The following is a 19,591-nucleotide window of genomic DNA, read 5'->3' on the forward strand; positions in this document are numbered from 1 at the left end:
GAAATTGGCATGGATATACCTGAGCTCTTATGTCTCTGGAGTGTAATACTCATGAGTCACATGTTTTAACAATCTGCCAGAGATTCCCCTCAGGATTAAGCTTGTCTTCTACCTGACAACTGGCTTAATAATGTACCCTTTATTTATTACATTCCTCTGTGTATATCAATACACACACTCCCCTGCATTCCCCAAACTTTCCAGAAAAGCTAACAAACACCTTCATTCAAATCTTTGTCTGAAAGTCAGCCCCTGGAGGAACATAAACTAAGATGAAGTTTCCAGGGTGTTTAAGAATCATGATTGCTGAGAACATGTGTCCAGAGTACCAACAGCAACTCTCACAGAAAGGACAGGAAGAAAAAGAATACTATTGATCCTATCAGATAGCAGGGGCATGCATAAAATAGATCCAAAACATTGTGATGTGTCTCTTTTGGTATAGCCATTTTTGCTAAGGTCGTATTTTAATAAGCTCTAACAACAAAATCAAAAGAAAGTATTGAAATTTTAGTCATGTGATAGGGTCAGAAATGGGGTGAAATTTTCATTCCTTTTGTAGGAAAACTGCATAAAACAAAGAGCTAAATAGTTACCCAAAATCTACGCATTGGAAAAGGTCATACATGACCTTTGGCACCAATGTACACCCAATACCAACAACATCAGCACTGGACAGGAATTCTAGTTCTGGATTGGGAAGCCAGAGGGCCAGGAAAAGGTGACTGACATACTGTAGGATAGCCAGACAGGGAGGGGTGACCATGGAAAGAGGACAGAATCCTTGGTCCAAGGTGAAACTCCAAAGCCAAATTGTAAGACAGACTAGAAACTAATGATTAGGCACAATGTTTCAGGTAAGCAAGATGAATAAGCTCCAGAGTGCTGTGGTTCAACCTGAACCTATGGTCAACAACAATATTGCACTGTGGATATTAAAATCTATTAAGAGTTTGGTCTCATAGTAAGTGTTCTTGCCACAAGAAAAAGAATTTTTAAAAGAAATATAATGCCAATCTAATATTAAACTAATAGAAGTCTTTAAAAGAGGCAAAATTTTTTAGAGGCAGGAATGAAACGATGAAAAGTAAATAGGAAAAGTAACCAAATAGGAAACTTGCAAAAGAAAAATATGCTTGCTGAAGTTTTTTAAGATGCAAAGATAAAAATGAATAGTCTATTTAAAAAAAAGATGCAAAGAAAGTTAGCAAACTGTGAAAGGGACCCAATAAATAAAATATTTGTAAATTAAAAGGTAATAGAGCCAGAGAAGAGCCCTATGAGCCTATTAGTTTGTGCCTTTTGCTCCAGCACTCTGTACAATTTATCATTTGTCCCATACTTAAGTTTTTAAAATAAAAGCAATCCCACAGCATTTATTGTCTTCTGGTAATAACATAAAAGCAATCAAAACAATACGAACAAATGTTTTAGAATTACACTCCCAACAAAGGACATCTGAAAAAACAAACTACATGGCTTTCTCAAGAATTCCTCACTTCATCGATCATTTCTAGTTGGAGACACTTTGGAGTAGGGTAATGGAGTATCTCCTTTTAGCATGATCCGACCCAGTTGTTTTCTTGACTTTGTTTTAAAATGAATTTCTTCAGCGTCATCTAATAGGTTCATGTACTCATCAAAACCAATGATATAGCCCTCTATCTGCATGTTCACTTGCTCATTAAGCCATACTTGAATCTGAGATCTATTTTGCAAGTATCTCTAGCTGAGGTTGATGGGCTGAAAAATCACCTTCTGCACTTTTTGGCCCTGGCCACAGCACACCATAGTGGAATCTGAAAAAGACCATATACTACCTCAGAAAGCAACTTCTGGCACATCCTATATTTAAAAATTTTAATTAGTTGCATTAAAACATACCAGGATGAAAAAAAATAAAAAATAAATAAAACATACCAGGATGGGTTTGGTACTTTCACTTTGTACTTCAACTCCTGCCCAGGTCTTCTCTAGTTGTATGAGATGCTGCACTAAAACCCAACTGGCTTTACCCTACATTTCCCAGAAATAACAGGACTAATAACCTCTTTTGAAGGACAGTATCCAGGGAACTTACTGCAAAAACAAAGTGCCCTCATTAGTGAGTGGTTTGGGACATCTAGCTTTAGATGGTAGTAAAAAAGCAAAAATACTGCTGTTCTTGCCAGCTGTACCCATTAGCAGTACACAGCTCATGAGATATTCATGAAGCCTGTAAGCTGCCAGTTGGTGAAAACAATGAAGAAAGTGAGAAATTACAGCTTAGGTGAAACGTGTACAAAAAACAGAGACTGAGCAGCCCTGCCATAGAGCATGTAAAGAGTGGTCTGAATGTTCCTGATATGATAATTTGTCGCTATTTGTATGTGGTGTAAATCTACAACTAGTTATTTGTTTTATTTTTTTACTTTTTCATGATAAACCTTTTGTCATAGATGAGTTAAAAAAAATAAGTGTTTGGCAATAAAAAATTAAGTACTAAATTTTCATTTAAGAAAATTGATGATCGGGGGTCCCTGGGTGGTTCAGCGGTTTAGCGCCTACCTTTGGCCCAGGGCATGATCCTGCAATCCCGGGATCCAGACCCACATCAGGCTCCCTGCATGGAGTCTGCTTCTCCCTTTGCCTGTGCCTGTGCCTCTCTCTCTCTGTGTGTGCCTCTCATGAATGAATGAATGAATGAATGAATGAATGAATAAAATATTTTTTAAAAGGAAATTGATGATGAATATGCTTGTTGTCACTTACCATCTATTATGCAGGCTATGATAATATCACTGACCACATGAAAACCCTCAACCTAAATCTGCTATAGGAGCAGCAGCATCTACTTCAAAAGTTACTTGTTACTTTAAAAAATTAGACCTAAAGATGACATTAATGTACATCTGTAGAAGGTGCATTTCATTTTTATCTCTCAGTAGAGCATGTCCTTTAATTTTGGTCAAATACCTTTAGCTAGATTAAGAAAAAAGAGAGAAGATCCAATAAAATCAGAAATAAATGAGGAAATATTGCAACTCTTACCACAGAAATAAAAAGAATCCTAAGAGACTATCATGAACAAGTATGTGCCAACAAAATGAATAAACTGGAAGAAAATGGATAAATTCCTAGAACCATATAATCTATCAAGACTGAATCATAAAGAAATAGAAAATCTGAACAATATTAATAACATGTAAGGAGATTGGATAAGTAATCAAAAACCTCCCAACAAAGTCCAGGACCTGATGGTTTCACTGCTAAATTCTAAAGAAGAATTGATGCTAAATCCTTCTCAAACTCTTCAAAAAACTGAAGAGGAGGATACACTTCTAAACTCATTTTATGGGGCTAGCATGAGTCTAGGAAAGCCAGACAAAGACACTATAAGAAAAGAAAACTATAGGCCAGTATTTCTGATAAACATAGATACAAAAATCCTCAACAAAATACTAGCAAACCAAATTCAACACCATATTAAAAGAATCATTCACTGTAAACAAATGGACTTATCCCTGGGATGCAAAGATAATTCAACATAAGCAAATCAATCACTGTGATATACCATATTAACAGAATGAAGGGTAAAAATAATGTGATCATCAAAATAGATAGAGAAAAGCAATTAACCAAGTACGACGCTTTTTAATGATAGAAACAAACTATATATAAATGGAATGTATCTCTGCGTAACAAAGGCCATAAATGACAAACCACAGCTAACATCATACTTAGCAGTAAAAAATAGAACGTTTTTCCTCTAAGATCAGGAATAATACAAAGATTCTCCACTCTCACCACTTCTGTTCAGCAAAGTACTGGAAGTCCTAGCCATAGGAATCAGGCAATAAATAATAGGCATCCAAATCAGAAAGGAAGAAGTAAAATGCTAACATTTACAAGTTTTTTGTACATATACCAAAAAGGACTTGAAAGCCATTCATGTTGGGCCCCTTAGCAGAAGAAAATTCCCAGTATTATGACCTTAGATTTATGTCATATTTATCAGTCTTTCAAATAGAAAAATCAGTTAATCCAAATATTAGATTGTGTTCCCACAATTCATGAATTATAAGCAAAGCTTTTGGAAGTTCTTTCTGTTTGAAGATAAAGTAGCTGACATTATGATGTGTACTACTGAAACTTATTTTAAAAGATTAACATTGAGAATAAAAATTGGTAGTTCATAATATGAACACAAATTTTAGTGGAGTACCATGTTGCATTAAAAACAAATATTCTTGGGGCACCTGGGTGGCTCAGTCAGTTGGGGTATCAACTCTTGATTTAGGCTCAGGTCATGCTCTCAGGGTCTGGGATCAAGCCCCACATCAGGCTCCTTGGCCAGCAGGGAATCTGCTTGGGATTCTCTCTCTCTTTCTCTCTCTCTCTGCCCCTCCCCACCTTACTCTCTTTCTCTCTTTTTTTTCTCTGTCTCTCAAATAAATAAATCTTTTAAAAATATATTCTCATTAAAATAAGAAATCTGAAAAAAAATAAATCTGTGAAACAGAAAGAGAATTGGAATTGTTTGTGGTACAAGTCATAATTCAAATGGCATTCAAACAAGTGGAGCTACTTTACCAATCAAAATAGAAGCTGTAGGTGACAAGATTTGCAAAAATTTTTATATAAGCAGAGTAATTGGCCTACAAAATTTGTATGATGAACCTCATACTGGATACCAAAAAATACTTCAGCATGGCAATATACACTATCTCCCATTGCTTCTTCTCAATAGTCATACTTTAGATATGTTTGAATCTTTAAAGAACTGTTTAGGGCAGCCCCAGTGGCGCAGCGGTTTGGCGCTGCCTGCAGCCTAGGGCATGATCCTGGAGACCCAGATCGAGTCCCACATCAGGCTCCCTGCATAGAGCCTGCTTCTCCCTCTGCCTGTGTCTCTGCCTCCCTCTCTCTCTCTCTCCCTCTGCCTGTGTCTCTGCCTCCCTCTCTCTCTCTCTCTCTCTGTGTCGATCATGAATAAATAAATACAACCTTAAAAAAAAAAAGAACTGTTTAATAAATGAATTTAAATATACTTACTACTTACAGCCCATTGACAAGTCCTTGAAACAGGCAGAGTGACCTTCCTCTAGGGACTCAAGTGCCTTGATGTTGACACTTTGCTAAGGGTGAAAGTTAATCTTAGCCCTACCCCCAGGACCTTGTAAGTCTATTTTAACATATAAAAATTCCTTTGGAAAATTCCTTTATCTCTACCCCTCAAGATACGTGTTAGCAATCATCCCCCAATCATATCACTCACTGATATACATCTGAAGAGTCTCATAACTAAGGTTTTGACAGTTACAAATGACCTTTTCCTTAAAACGGCTAGCCCCCTCAAGATCCTGGAAACCTTGTTTCCAAAATTCCTTAGAGACTTAGGCTATCCCCAACCCCCTCCCAACTTGAAAGTATATAATAGACCACTCCTCATAACCCCAGTGAACTCTTTCTGCCCACAGGTCCTGTTCCTGTGCTTTAGTAAAACCACCTTTTTGCATCAAAGATGTTTCAAGAATTCTTTCTTGGCCATTGGCTTAGAAACCTAGCATCTTTCCTATATCAATTAAGGATTGATCCCTTAATCCATGGGATCTGATATTATCTCCAGGTAGTTAAGGTCTGAATTGAGTTAGAATGTAGGACACCCAGCTGGTGTCACAGAATGGCTTGGTGTGGAAAAATAGAATAAAGAACCCACACATGTGGTGACCAGAAGTGTCAGAAGTGAAGTGTTCTGTGTAATAGCAAAATCTCACAAACAGAGAGCTGGGTTAATTTTTTTTTTTTTTTTACTCAATTATTCTTCCTTTAAACAGCAAAGACATCATAAAAGATTAACAGGAAAAAAAAATGTTACAGTCAAGTCAACCCTGAATTTAGTCTTTGGCACACACTAAAATATCCACAGGTCCAGGAAGTATAAACAGTGGGGAAGAACATGGACTCTGGGACCAGGTGACTTGGGTTAGAATCTCAACTCTGTCTCTCTCTAGGTGTATGACTTTGGCCTTAGTTGTCTCATTTACAAAATGTAGATAATAAAAGTACAGTCTTTTTAAAAATTTTTATTTATTAATTCATGAGAGACACAGGGAGAGAGGCAGAGACATAAGCAGAGGGAGAAGTTGGCTCCCTGTGAGGAGCCTGAAACAGGGCTCTGTCCCAGAACCCCAGGACCATGACCTGAGCCAAAGGTAGACACTGAACTGCTGAGTGACCTCAATGCCCCAATAAAAGTAATCTCAAAAAAAAAAAAGTATACTCTTCATTGGGTTGCTGTGAAGCTTAAATATGTTAATATATAGTGTTTGAAAAGTGCCTAGCACATAATCAGAACTATATGTCTCTATCTCTAGAATTTTTATTATTGCTACTACTATTATTATTTTTTGTTATTTTCAATCAGTTCTCTGCGGTCACAAGTGAAACTAAGTTAAATGGTGATCTGGTGGGTAGATGTTCAACTTAACTGGTGCTAGTAAAGGCCACAGTTCTCAAGGCGATATTAGTGGTTTATAAAGGAGCATCTACTCAAGTCCTCCCCTGGGTCCCATAACTAAACTAATACCAACAAATCCAAATGGACATGGAAGAGAATTAGAAAGCAAATTCTTCCATCATTTGCATCTCCAGATTTAGAGCTAAGAATTCTGAGATAAACAAATGGAGTAAATTGGAAATGATGCATCAAAAACTTCCTCCTATGACATGAAGAGTGGGAGCTATCAAGGATCTGCCTAACAAATGCTAGAGAGACATCTCCCTCCAGACACCAAAGAGGGATAACAACTCAGGATGATGGAAACCTGCAATCCCCCAGAAAATGAATTGTCACCATTTGGCATCCTCTCGATTTTAACAATTACAGGCACTGAATGCATCGTTGGTATCATTGCAAATGGGTTCATCATGGCTATAAATGCGGCTGAATGGATTAAAAATAAGACAGTTTCCACAAGTGGCAGAGTCCTGTTTTTCTTGAGTGCATCCAGAATAGCTCTCCAAAGCTTCACAATGCTAGAAATTACCTTCAGTTCAACATCCCCACGTTTTTATAATGAAGATGTTATGTATGACACATTCAAAGTAAGTTTCATGTTCTTAAATCATTGTAGCCTCTGGTTTGCTGCTTGGCTCAGTTTCTTCTACTTCGTGAAGATTGCTGATTTCTCCCACCCCCTTTTTCTCAAGCTGAAGTGGAGAATTTCCAGACTGATGCCCTGGCTTCTGTGGCTTTCAGTGCTTATTTCCTTGGGCTACAGTATGCTCCTCTCCAATGACATCTACACTGTGTATTGTAACAATTCTTCTATCCCCTCTTCCAACTCCACTAAGAAAAAATACTTCACTAAGACCAATGTGGTCAACCTGGTTCTTCTCTATAACCTGGGGATCTTCATTCCTCTAATCATGTTCATCCTTTCGGCCACCCTGCTGATCATCTCTCTCAAGAGACATACACTACACATGGAAAGCAATGCCACTGGCTGCAGGGACCCCAGCATGGAGGCTCACATAGGGGCCATCAGAGCGACCAGCTACTTTCTCATTCTCTATATTTTCAATTCAGTTGCTCTATTTCTCTATATGTCCAACATCTTTGATATCAACAGCTCCTGGAATATTTTGTGCAAATTCATCATGGCTGCCTACCCTGCTGGTCACTCCATTCTGCTGATTCAGGACAACCCTGGGTTGAGAAGAGCCTGGAAGCGGCTTCAGCCTCAAGTTCATTTTTACCTAAAAGAGCAGACTCCATGACCGACATCCACAGAATACCAGAATAGCCCAACCAGAATAGCCCAACCTTTTTCTCACCTAGACCCCTCTCCTCCTACCTCCTTTTTTCCCCAAGCCTGATCTGATCCTTTTACCTGATATATTTTTTTATATACAGAAGCCTGATTTTTGTCTCTCTCTTTTGCTTCATGGGTACAATCAGAAGGATGTTTGACATAATATTTATTGAGCCTTCTATTTCTACTTCCCCTTGCTCCATCTAAAGCAGTGATTCTACACATTGGGATCTCTGGGAGAGATTTTTGAGAATACCAATGTCCAAGTCTGACCCTAGATCAATTAAGTCAGAATTTTCAGCTTTGGAACTTAGACAATTCTTTTAAGTTCTCAAGGTGATTGTTTTCTAAAACCTAAAACAAAAATTTTTAAGATGCTCAGACTGGCTTATAACAAGAGAAAAATTAAGACTATTTTGAGATATAATTTTTTACCTATAAGATTAGCAAAGATCAAAAAGTTTGGTAACACTGTGTGTGATTATGAGGACCAGGTAATCTCATGAACTGATGGAAATATTAATTGCTGCTTCCTCAAGTACAGTTTAGTAATGCTTATGAAGTATATACTTTTATTTAGCAATTTTACCTGGGGCGATTTATCTTATACTTGAGTACAAGAAAATAGATACGTACCAGTTACTTTTTGCAATATTTTGCATCTAAGATGACCATATTCATTATTTTTTTTTTTTTTTTTTTTTTTTTTTTTTTTTTTTACCATATTCATTATTAAATGGAGCAACATTGGGGGTAGCAACTAATGTTGAACCACCAATCTCCAGAAGCTAATCTATGATAAATTCACCAAATAAAAGTTATCCTACTTTCTCTTCTATCTGCAAAGAATTAGATTAAATTCCCCCTGAAATAGAGGCACTGTTTCTTTTTCTTTTCAAGAAGATGCAGAGACTCTTCTTAAAAGTTCTCATTTTCTGAACTTTAATGTCCATGGGCTTCTAAGACAAGATAAATAAAGGCAAAAGAGCAAAATTCAAAAAAAGCCCTTGTAATTTTGAAATGCTTAATCCCAGAAAGAGGCACTACAGACCACTTGAGTCTATTCAGGGCAGGTCCTGGACTTCATACTGCATCGTTCCTCATGACCTGGAGGGCAAAGGGCCACCATCCTGAGAGAAGAAAGGGTGAACTACTACCCTCCTTGGTTTCATAACCAGTCTATAGGACAATCTGTAAACCTAGACACTTCAGGGGAGTCCTAACTGGGCCAAAGACATAACCGTGCTGGCCAGTAGTCCTCACATGTGCCATCCTTAAAATCTACCAGCAAGTAAATATGACTTGCTGTTGAAACCATGAAAGTCTTCCAGAAAGGAATAGGACTATTCCAGGTGTGAGACATACATCACTGTCTGTCATTTGATCTCTATCGAGGATTTTGTTGTTTAAAAAAAAAAAAAGTATTTGGTATTCAAAATGATGGCATGTTTCCTTGTACCTTAACAAATAGATTCTGAATAATATACTGGATGCTAAGAAAACTGGTAAACCTGTTTTGTAAACATTCTCAGGGGCTGAAGACATTAAGTCAGCAATTATCAAAACATAGTCATGGGCAGCTGGATAAAGAGCATCAAAGCCATCACCTATGAGAAAATATTGATGGAAATGATTGCTCACTGAGCAGCTCCCAAAACCGAGTAATGGATCATTGAGGAAGTACATGTCACACATCACAATTGTTTTGTCACTATTTCCTGGTAATGTAGAGGTTTATTTTCTTGTAAAATAGCCCAATTTCTACAAAGCTGTCTATGCCAAGCATCTTAACTCAATTCTCACATGTGGCTTTTTAAAAATGAGATTGTCAGGGTCCCTGGGTGGCTCAGTGGTTGAGCATCTGCCTTTGGCTGAGGTCAGGATCTTGGATCCTGGGATGGAGCCCCACATCTGGCTTCATGCTCAGCAGTGTGCCTGCTTCTTCCTCTCCCTCTCTCCCTCCCTGCTGCTTGTGCTTTCTCTCTCTCTCTCTCAAATAAATAAAATCTTTTTTTAAAAAAAAAATAAACATGAGATTGCCATTACTTACAAAAGAAATAATATTTACTACTTATTTCTAAATCTCCACCCAAAGATTACAGAAGTGAAACTAGAGTTGTTTCAAGTTTATTTTTATTTAATTATTATTACTACTATCAAAATAATACCAGCTTTTGGCCAAGAAGCAAACAAATGTTGAAAAAGTCTTTTGTGAAAATAAGTCTCCTGCCTCACCCTTATTTCCACCTCTCACAAGCAACAATTCTATTCATTTATGGCTTTACTTTTTGTGGTGGCTACCTTCAAAGCTCTGAATGCATGCACACACATGCATTGTTTTATCCCAAATTTTGAGAATTGCATTAATTTTAGCTTACTTTCATTGCTTTTATTTATTTATTTTTTATTTATTAATGAGAGAGAGAGAGCAGCAGAGACACAGGCAGAGGGAGAAGCAGGCTCCCTGCAGGGAACCCGACATGGAACTCGATCCCAGCTCTCCAGGATCAGGCCCTGGGCTGAAGGTGGCACTAAACCGCTGAGCCACCCAGGCTGCCCCCTCTCATTGCTTTTAAATTACTGAATGATCATTCTACATTTCAATGTCTTGCTCTCCATGTACAGTCAATGCCTACCAACTCTGCATTATATAAAAAGAGTATGTTGGTGCTCCTTATCCTTCCACTACTCCCTTTTCCTTCCTTCTTTCCTTCCTTCCTTCCTTCCTTCTTTCTTTCCTCCTTTCTTTCTTTCTTTTATTTATTTATTCATGAGAGACACACAGAGAGAGGCAGAGACATAGGCAGAGAAAGAAGCAGACTCCCTGGAGGACCCCGATGTGGGACTTGATCCTTTGACTCCAGGATTATGAACTGAGCCAAAGGCAGATGCTCAAGCACTGAGCCAGCCAGGTGTCCCTCCCTTTTCCACCTTCTAACTTTCTGAAAGCAACATGCTCCTTTTATACTGCCATATGCTATTCTGTAGCTATAGTTCAGTCTTCTGTGCTTTAGCTATGGATTTATTTATTTTTTTAAATTTTTATTTATTTATGATAGTCACAGAGAGAGAGAGAGAGAGAGAGGGAGAGAGAGAGAGAGAGGCAGAGACATAGGCAGAGGGAGAAGCAGGCTCCATGCACCGGGAACCCGACGTGGGATTCGATCCCGGGTTTCCAGGATCGCGCCCTGGGCCAAAGGCAGGCACCAAACCGCTGCGCCACCCAGGGATCCCTGAATTTATTTTAAATGTAGAAAATCAATAAATAGCATTTCTCATGTTATTAAAATTATTATTGGATTCAGGACCAAAAAGTGCTTTCCATTAAGTCCAATGACACCGTCCATAGACTCAGGTAAAAGGAGACTGTTTCCAGTATAAAACTCAAAAGCAGGGCAGCCCCGGTGGTGCAGTGGTTTAGTGCCGCCTGCAGCCGGGGGTGTGATCCTGGAGACCCCGGATTGAGTCCCACGTTGGGCTCCCTGCTTGGAGCCTGTTTCTCCATCTGCCTGTGTCTCTGCCGCTCTCTCAATCTGTGTCTCTATGAATAAATAAAATCTTAAAAAAAAACTCAAAAGCATTTTATTTTCTTACACTCCATCATTTACTCAACAACATGTAAGAGTTTAGTTTGGATTTATGATAATCCTGCTCAGTTGTGTTCCTTTATGTTGTTTTGACCTTCCACACCTCCCAGAGAAATAAGTATATTCCTTACCACCTACTCAAAGAATTCGGTATCTTAATCATGGTACTCTCAGTTAGATGTAATCCACTTTTTTTTCAGCAACTTTCGCAACGCCCTTCATCTCCTTGTTCCTTTCTTAACCAATGGCTCCTAACCCTAACTCATATTTGTCATCCACTGGAATGTCTGGGTTAAATCTATCAACCATTTCCTAGATCACACATCTTATTCTTCCTTTTATTATTTCCCCCATTACTTACTGGAACACATCCTTAAGTAAATTCCTCAACGAGGTCCTTTGGAAATGGAAAATGTTTTTATTTTGCCCTAACTCTTAATTGGTAGTTGATTGAATATATAATTCTAGGTCTAAAATAATTCACCTTAAGTAATTAGAAGAAACTTCATTATCTTTTCACATTTGTTATTGCCAATTGGAAGTGTGAAAGCAACCTGTGCCTTTTTCCTTTGCAGGTTTTTTTTTGTTTTCTTTCTTCAGACATTTTTAAAATCTTCTTTTCATCCTTAGTGATTCACCAGGAATGCACTAAAACTGCATATAACAGAAACCTGACTAAAGTGACCATATAATGCTATTTTTTAATGTAACATGAATTCTAGAGGCTAAAAAGAAATGGTCCTTCTAGCTTCCTGTCCGGCCACGTCTTGTTGCTGAGGTTCTTGTTCATTGTCATAGGATGGCTGCTACACACTGAGGCATCATCTCTACATTCTAGGCAGAACTGGGTCATATGAACACCCCCATCAGGAAATTTGTAAAAAGAATTTTTTTAATTTTTAATTATGCTCACTTCCTTCTTCCTGAGGAACAGGGAAAAATTATCATGGCTTAGGCAACTAGTATCAAAAGCTCCATTTGGTGAAAATTAAATAAAGCCAATTAAGGGCTTATCAATCAAAAGACCATGTCTTTCTTCAGCACTTGTACAATTTTCTTCTTTTTTAAAAAAATAATTTCTTCCTCTTTATTTTCTCTAAATTTGACCCCTAAAATTCCTTTTGGTCAAATTTTAAGTCTTCTGAATTAAACATCTCTCTTATCTTTTATCTTTTTCATCACTGATTTATGCTCAGCATTCAGGATATTATCTTGAATTCATCAGTGGTTTAGCGCCTGCCTTTGGCCTAGAGCATGATCCTGAAGTCCTGGGCTCCCTCCATGGGGCCTGCTTTTACCTCTGCCTGTGTCTCTGCCTCTCTCTCTCTGTGTGTCTCTCATGAATAAATAAATAAAATCTTAAAAAATAAAATAAAATAAAATCAGAGAACTTATACATAATATTTTTTCTTATTACACAAGAAACGCTAAGTCTATTTCAGAAGTTCCATCTTTGGCCCACAGTGTTTTATCATGGACAATCCTGAATTGCCCAAATCTTAATTTGGGGTCATAAAAATCCCCCAAACTGGTTTTCTTTTGGAAATTTCTAAGGAAATTTCTGAACTGGAACATTAACGCTATTGATAAAAGGCTTACCTTGTTTTTGTTTAATGCTAGTGTTTTTCTCACCTGTTAACAGACCTGCTAATTTTATTATGTGACTTACCCCTTGGGAAAGTTTATCAATCCTTCCAATTGATTAAACAGTGTCAATACCAAATTTCCTTTTCTCATTGGTTTTATGGGAAATTTCCAGAAAGCTTAAATTGGTGAAAATTGATTATTGGGATAGAAATGAGAGATTTTCATCAATAAACTAAGTAGTCAGAATACTTAAAGGAAAACATCTATATGGACCTCTCTGCATGCACTCCACACAGCTGTGTGCATGTCCTCACCATCATCTTGGGGAATTTTTTCAAAAGAATATAAGAAGAAATACAGAAAAGATAGAAGCGGGGTTTAGTCCAACCCAGCCAACTCTAACTTGCCTGCCAAGTAGATAAAAAGACATGGTGGTCGATTCCCTAAGGAGACTTGTGCCTATATCACCATGAAGACACTGCTCTGACCATGAAGAAATGGGACTCTGTACAACAAACATAGTTGCGCACATAGATGGAGCTGCTAGCACCAGGAGACTGAGCAAGAGAAGAGGCAGGCTAAGGGAGAAGAAAAGGCACCATGCTGAGCATAGGTGTCAACAGTGAGAAGAAAGAGAATTACAGGCAGTGACTCTATATAGGAAAGACATGGCTGGTGACTGGACATTTGGTTTGGAGATCAACCCAAACCACCTTCCTTCCGCCTTTAAGGAGCAGCCAGGCTCAAAGCAGGAGAGAAAATCTTGAGTGGGCTGAGTGTAACACGAAATGAGTGAGTTTACCCAGAATTCTGTTTTCACCCACCAGGTGGATTGGGGGAAGGGAGGGCTTTGCAGATACTAAACCAATTACTTTTAAATGTAAGTTGCTCTTCATACCCTCCATTTGCAAAGTTTAAAATTCATTCCCACTTTATGTGGGAGCTCACCTTGGATTCTGAAATATCCACACGGAGCATGTATCTGCACATAAACCAATTCTAACCCTGGACTGGAATTTGGAGTAAAATCATCTCCACGCTAGGCTCACCACCATCAAGAAACAAGAGACTGAGCCGTGGTGAGAATAGAGGAGATGGATTCTCAGATGCCACCACTGTCAGAAACAGAGATAAATTCTAGTGAGACTGACTTTGAGAGAGAAGAGCAGAATGCTTAAGATGCCCAAGGAGGTCCGAGATGTATTTTTCTCCCTCTCTCTGCATACTCTCCCTGAACAAGCCCCTCCATTCTCATTGCTCAAGTCTGCAAAAAGCCAGGGTCTTCCAAATTTGTGCCTAGCCCCTGTCTCACTCCTGAACCCCAAGCCCTCTCTATCTCCAGAGGCCCCTCCTTATCCCCTTTTTGGTCCAGATTTTTGCTGAACTAATGACTATATCTAACTATCCTCTGCCTTGCTAATGAAAGCTTGTTCGGTTTTAAGAACTATTATGGACTGGCATTTATAGCTGAGATTAAAAATAACCCCCACCAGACTGCCTGTAAGATGTGATTTCCTGGGAACCTGCAGGCCTTGGGAACGCAAATCAGAAAAGGATCCAATTGCCACCAACACTTACCAGAGAAAACTGCCATTTGCATCTGCACTCCAGATCCCGGATAGCTACAAATAAATCAGTGGCTCATTCAAACCAGAACCTGGCACAGATTGAAAGCCTGGGTGGAGGTGGATATGGAAGGAAGAGTGAAGAGGACACAGCTCTGGAAATTGGGACTGAGGAGTCCATGTCACTGCCAAAATAGAAGGCTAGACGGTGTATTCCCAGATATCTAACCATAGCTGACCTGGAATATTATGGACAGCATTCCTTCAGCTCAGTGAATGTGGTTTCCAACTGCCAGCCCTCCTGCCCCACCCAAAGATACACTCCTACACTTTTGTAAACTACACCCTTGCTAAGGTCATCCTTGCCAATGGCCTGTATACATTTTCAGGCCTGGAGCAAAACAGAAGGGATTTAACTGGAAACATGGTGACATTGTATGAGAGTAATACCCAGTGTGGGCACAAAGTAGAAACAAGAGTCCAGTTTTATCTTGCTTAGAAAAGAGATTTTTCTGAAATCACTTCTCTCCACATGCCTGCATGTGGTAATTCCCTTTCCATCAACCTTTATCTGACTCCCTAAATATCATCTCATCTCATATTTAATAAAATATCAATTAAAGAATCAAAACCCCTGGGCAGCCCAGGTGGCTCAGTGGTTTAGCACCACCTTCTGCCCAGGGCGTGATCCTGGAGACCCCGGATCGAGTTCCATGTCGGGCTCCCTGTATGGAGCCTGCTTCTCCCTCTGCCTGTGTCTCTGCTTCTCTCTCTCTCTCTCACTCTCTCTCTCTCTCTCTGTCTCCCTCTCTGTGTCTCTCATGGATAAATAAATAAAACCTTAAAAAAAAAATCAAAACCTCCAATTCCCTTAAGATTATAATCTCTCCAAGATTCCATCAAAATCCTAGAGGAGAACACAGGCGACACCCTTTTTGAACCACAGTAACTTCTTGCAAGATACATCCATGAAGGCAAAAGAAACAAAAGCAAAAATGAACTATTGGGACTTCATCAAGATAAGAAGCTTTTGCACAGCAAAAGAAACGGTCAACAAAACTAAAAGACAACCTACAGAATGGGAGAAGATATGTGCAAATGACGTATCAGATAAAGGGCTAGTATCCAAGATCTCTAAAGAACTTATTAAACTCAACAGCAAAGAAACAATCCAATCATGAAATGGGCAAAGGACATTAACAGAGATCTCACAGAGGAAGACATAGACGTGGCCAACAAGCATATGAGAAAATGCTCCGCATCCCTGGCCATCAGGAAAATACAAATCAAAATCACAATGAGATACCACCTCACACCAGTGAGAATGGGGAACATTAACAAGACAGGAAATCACAAATGTTGGAGAGGATGCGGAGAAAGGGGGACCCTTCTGCACTGTTGGTGGGAATGTGAACTGGGGCAGCCACTCTGGAAAACTGTGTGGAGGTTCCTCAAAGAGTTAAAATAGACCTGCCCTATGACCCAGCAACTGCACTGTTGGGGATTTACCCCAAAGATTCAGATGCAGGGAAACGCAGGGACACCTGCACCCCGATGTTTCTAGCAGCTATGTCCACAATAGCCAAACTGGAAGGAGCCTCGGTGTCCATCGAAAGATGAGTGGATAAAGATGTGGTTTATGTATACAATGGAATATTCCTCAGCCATTAGAAATGACAAATACCCACCATTTGCTTCGTTTCCACGTGGATGGAACTGGAGGGTATTCTGCTGAGTGAAGTAAGTCAATTGGAGAAGGACAAACATTATATGTTCTCATTCATTTGGGGAAAATAAAAGATAGTGAAAGGGAATAAAGGGGAAAGGAGAAAAAATGAGTGGGAAATATCAGAAAGGGAGACAGAACATGAGAGACTCCTAACTCTGGGAAACGAACAAGAGGTGGTGGAAGGGGAGGTGGGTGGGGGGTGGGGGGTGGGTGTGACTGGGTGACAGGCACTGAGGGGGGCACTTGATGGGATGAGCACTGGGTGTTATGCTATATGTTGGCAAATTGAACACCAATAAAAAAAAAAAAAAAAGATTATAATCTCTCAAATTCTGAGCTGGTTTCCTTCAAAGTGACCTCTGTTCTACTGCTTCAACTTCTTGTCTCTATTTAACTTTCCCCGCTCAGGAATGCCACAAAAGTTGTCTGTATCAGTCTAGAGTAAGCTATGCTATTGCTACAGAATGCAAGGACCCTAACGTTTTGTTTTTAGAGAACACACTGAAGTATCTAGGGATAAAGGAGCATCATATCTGCAGCTTCCTCTCAAACAGTTCAGGAAAGAAGTAACATATATGTATATATATTTAGAGAGAGAAAAAAGAAACAGGCAATGCAATGAAATGGAATATTCGGGCAAAATGGGTGGAGGATATGCAGGAATCCTTTGTGCTCTTCTTGCAACTTTTCTGGAAGCCTAAATTAAGTCAAAAGAAAGAAAAGTTACCTTAGGTGCATGGTGAGCTTTAAAGGAAATAAAATCTATGAAAATATGCTCTATAAAGTGCTATGTAAATGTATTAAAACTAAAAGTTATACTATTTAAGGTATCCAGTTAAATTTATTTTCCTTTAAAAAAAATTTTTTTTTAAGTTTCAATGGCTTAAGAAAACACATTTATTCCTTGCACATTCCTCTGCAGGCCCAAGCATGCCAAGGGTAGCTATTCTCCACACAGCATCTGAGGGATCCAGGCTGCTTGGAGCTAATGAGCCACCATCTCAAAAGAGGCCCCAGGGGTTACTTCAGCAGAAGGTAATGGGAACTTGTGGAGTTGTCCCACTTACTCCTCTGTGTGGCAGGGAGGATGTCACACATCCCCTTCTACTCGCAGCCTACTGGCCAGAGCTAACCATACAGCCCCCAGCTGACTGTAAGGGGGCGGAAATGCAGAGAATGTGAAGCCAGGTTTGTGGAGTGTTCTTGTCTTGGCTCCAGAATCTCCTTGAGTTCCCGTTTTCTGCTGAACTAAAAACACTTTCTCAAAGTATGCAAAGGATGGAGCTCAGAGTGTGAAGAAGGAAAAGGGGAAGAAAGGTACATATCTTACTTTATTCTCTCCTTTCTCTTCATATCAGCTTCCCAGTGATCCAACTTAGACTCCCTACCAAACCACCAGTCACACAGGGGAGGTGGCTCTGCATTCTTTAGGGATCACCCAGAAGATGCCACCCTTCCTCAGAAATGTAGTGGCTTACTCTTTTCAGTATAAAAAACATTCCCCTTGGTCACGGGGATCAAAGACTTGGGGTCTTGATGGGAGAACAAATGAAGACAGCATTAAGGACAAAGAAAAGCCAAAAGTAAAGAAGAAGCATTTAACCGTTTTCAAGATCCACAAATATTGATCAACACCGACTTTGCACCTAGATTCTTTGCATTTAATATTTGCCACATCTCTTGTTTACACGTGTCCCAAGTTCTGGCCATATTAGAACAGACACATTTCAAAATCACACTATGGGACCAAAGGTATTTGTGAAATGAGAGCAAAAACTTTTCTGGGGATCACAGGATATAGACAACCACCCCCTCAAAACAAACAAACAAAAAAAAAAAAAAAAAAACAAGCGCCAAGCGCAAGGCTAATAATGTCCAGCATACCAACAGGGAAAAGCAAGCGTCCAGGGGGAGGATAAAGAAAGTGACCTTAAGGCAAGGGAGAAAATGAAGAAGGCACAGACCCCTTGGGTTTTACTGTATTTATGCCCCCAGAGATAGGTGATTTGGCAACTCTGGGAGAAGATCTGCATCATCAGGATCCAAGAGCTCACAGGTCACAGCAGCATTTCTCAGCCTCATTCCCAGAATAAGGATAGCTCCATTTCTCCCACCACACACTTTAAAGATATGGCACCAAAGTAGCCTCCCAGCTTTTTCTGTTACAACCCAAAGGCTTGGAGTTCCCTTCCCAGGGCTAACCTTCTCCATAATCTCCTGTGCTGCTTCTGGAAGCAAATCCATGTGACAGGGCACACAAGCACACACACAGAAAGGCAAGTTTTCATTTCCCCTCTCCTTCTGTTCTTCCACCTATCCCTCCCTCCTTCTTCCCATCTCTCCCTTCCTCTCTCCCTCCCTCTCTCCTTTCCTATTTCTTTCCTTCCCTCCTTCCTTCTTTCCCTCCTTCCCTGTTTTCCTTCTTCCTTCCTCCCTTCCTTCCAATATTCCTTCCTTCTACCTTTCCACCTTCCTTCCCTCAACAAATCACTTATGGAGAGCCTCATATGTGGCCAAGTACAATCTCTTTAATTTAGAAAATGAGACTTTACTACATTCAACTTAAAAGTAAAAGCACTTGTTCTCAGGTAGGTGGCTACAAATGCATGGGGAGAGACAGACTCCAGCTTCAGTTGGGTATTTCTGCCCAGGTAGAAGAGTTAAAAAAAAAAAAAAAAAAAAGATCCAGGGTCTCTTTGTTGCCAGACAATCCTGGGGTAAGACTTTGGGCATGAAGACAGCATGAGGTAAGCACATAAACAACATCCTACTTCCAAAATGTGCTGTGCACCTGCAGTAGAGTTTTAAAAGTTCATTCCTATTTAGAATCTAGAGAAAAGTGAATTCTGCTTAAGGCCCTTCCCCTGCCCATTATCTACCCATGTCAGCCATGAGTAGGGTTCCTCTCTCTGGACCTGCAGTTTATTTATTTTTTATTTTATTTTTTTTTAATTTCCAGAGAGAGAGGGAATAAGCAGGGGGAGGGGCAGAGAGAGAAGCAGGCTCCCCATTGAGTAGGGAGCTTGATGGGGGACTTGATCCCAGGACCCCAAAATCATGACATGAGCTGAAGACAGAGGCCCAACCAAATGAGCTATCCAGGTGCCCCCTCTTCTCCTACTTTATAGCTTTCCGAGGTCCAGTACTGATGTGGAAAACACAAAGTTTTCTTTGCTTTATTGCTTTACTGCATTACCTTCATTACCTGCTCCATTTTCCTTGACAAATCCACTCCACTCAGACACTTCAATGACTCTTTTCCTGCACAAAACACACATGAAGGGGCACCTGGGTGGCTCAGCCAATCATTCCACTCTTGGTTTCAGC

At 39.7% G+C, this 19,591-nt stretch overlaps 1 protein-coding gene and 1 pseudogene across 1 annotated transcript; one reads left to right on the top strand and one right to left on the bottom strand.

The window, feature by feature from the left end:
- Nucleotides 1-390: 390 nt before the first annotated feature.
- LOC140605274 (small nuclear ribonucleoprotein E-like) lies at nt 391-5,782 on the bottom strand (annotated as a pseudogene).
- On the top strand, nt 5,782-7,761 carry LOC140605273 (taste receptor type 2 member 39-like). The gene has a single exon (XM_072777509.1). It carries the CDS (start codon nt 6,796-6,798, stop codon nt 7,759-7,761), a length of 966 nt encoding a protein of 321 aa, XP_072633610.1. The 5' UTR covers nt 5,782-6,795.
- The last annotated feature ends 11,830 nt before the right edge of the window (nt 7,762-19,591 follow it).

Source organism: Canis lupus, chromosome 15, assembly GCF_048164855.1.
Source record: "Canis lupus baileyi chromosome 15, mCanLup2.hap1, whole genome shotgun sequence".
Classification (NCBI taxonomy): domain Eukaryota; kingdom Metazoa; phylum Chordata; class Mammalia; order Carnivora; family Canidae; genus Canis; species Canis lupus.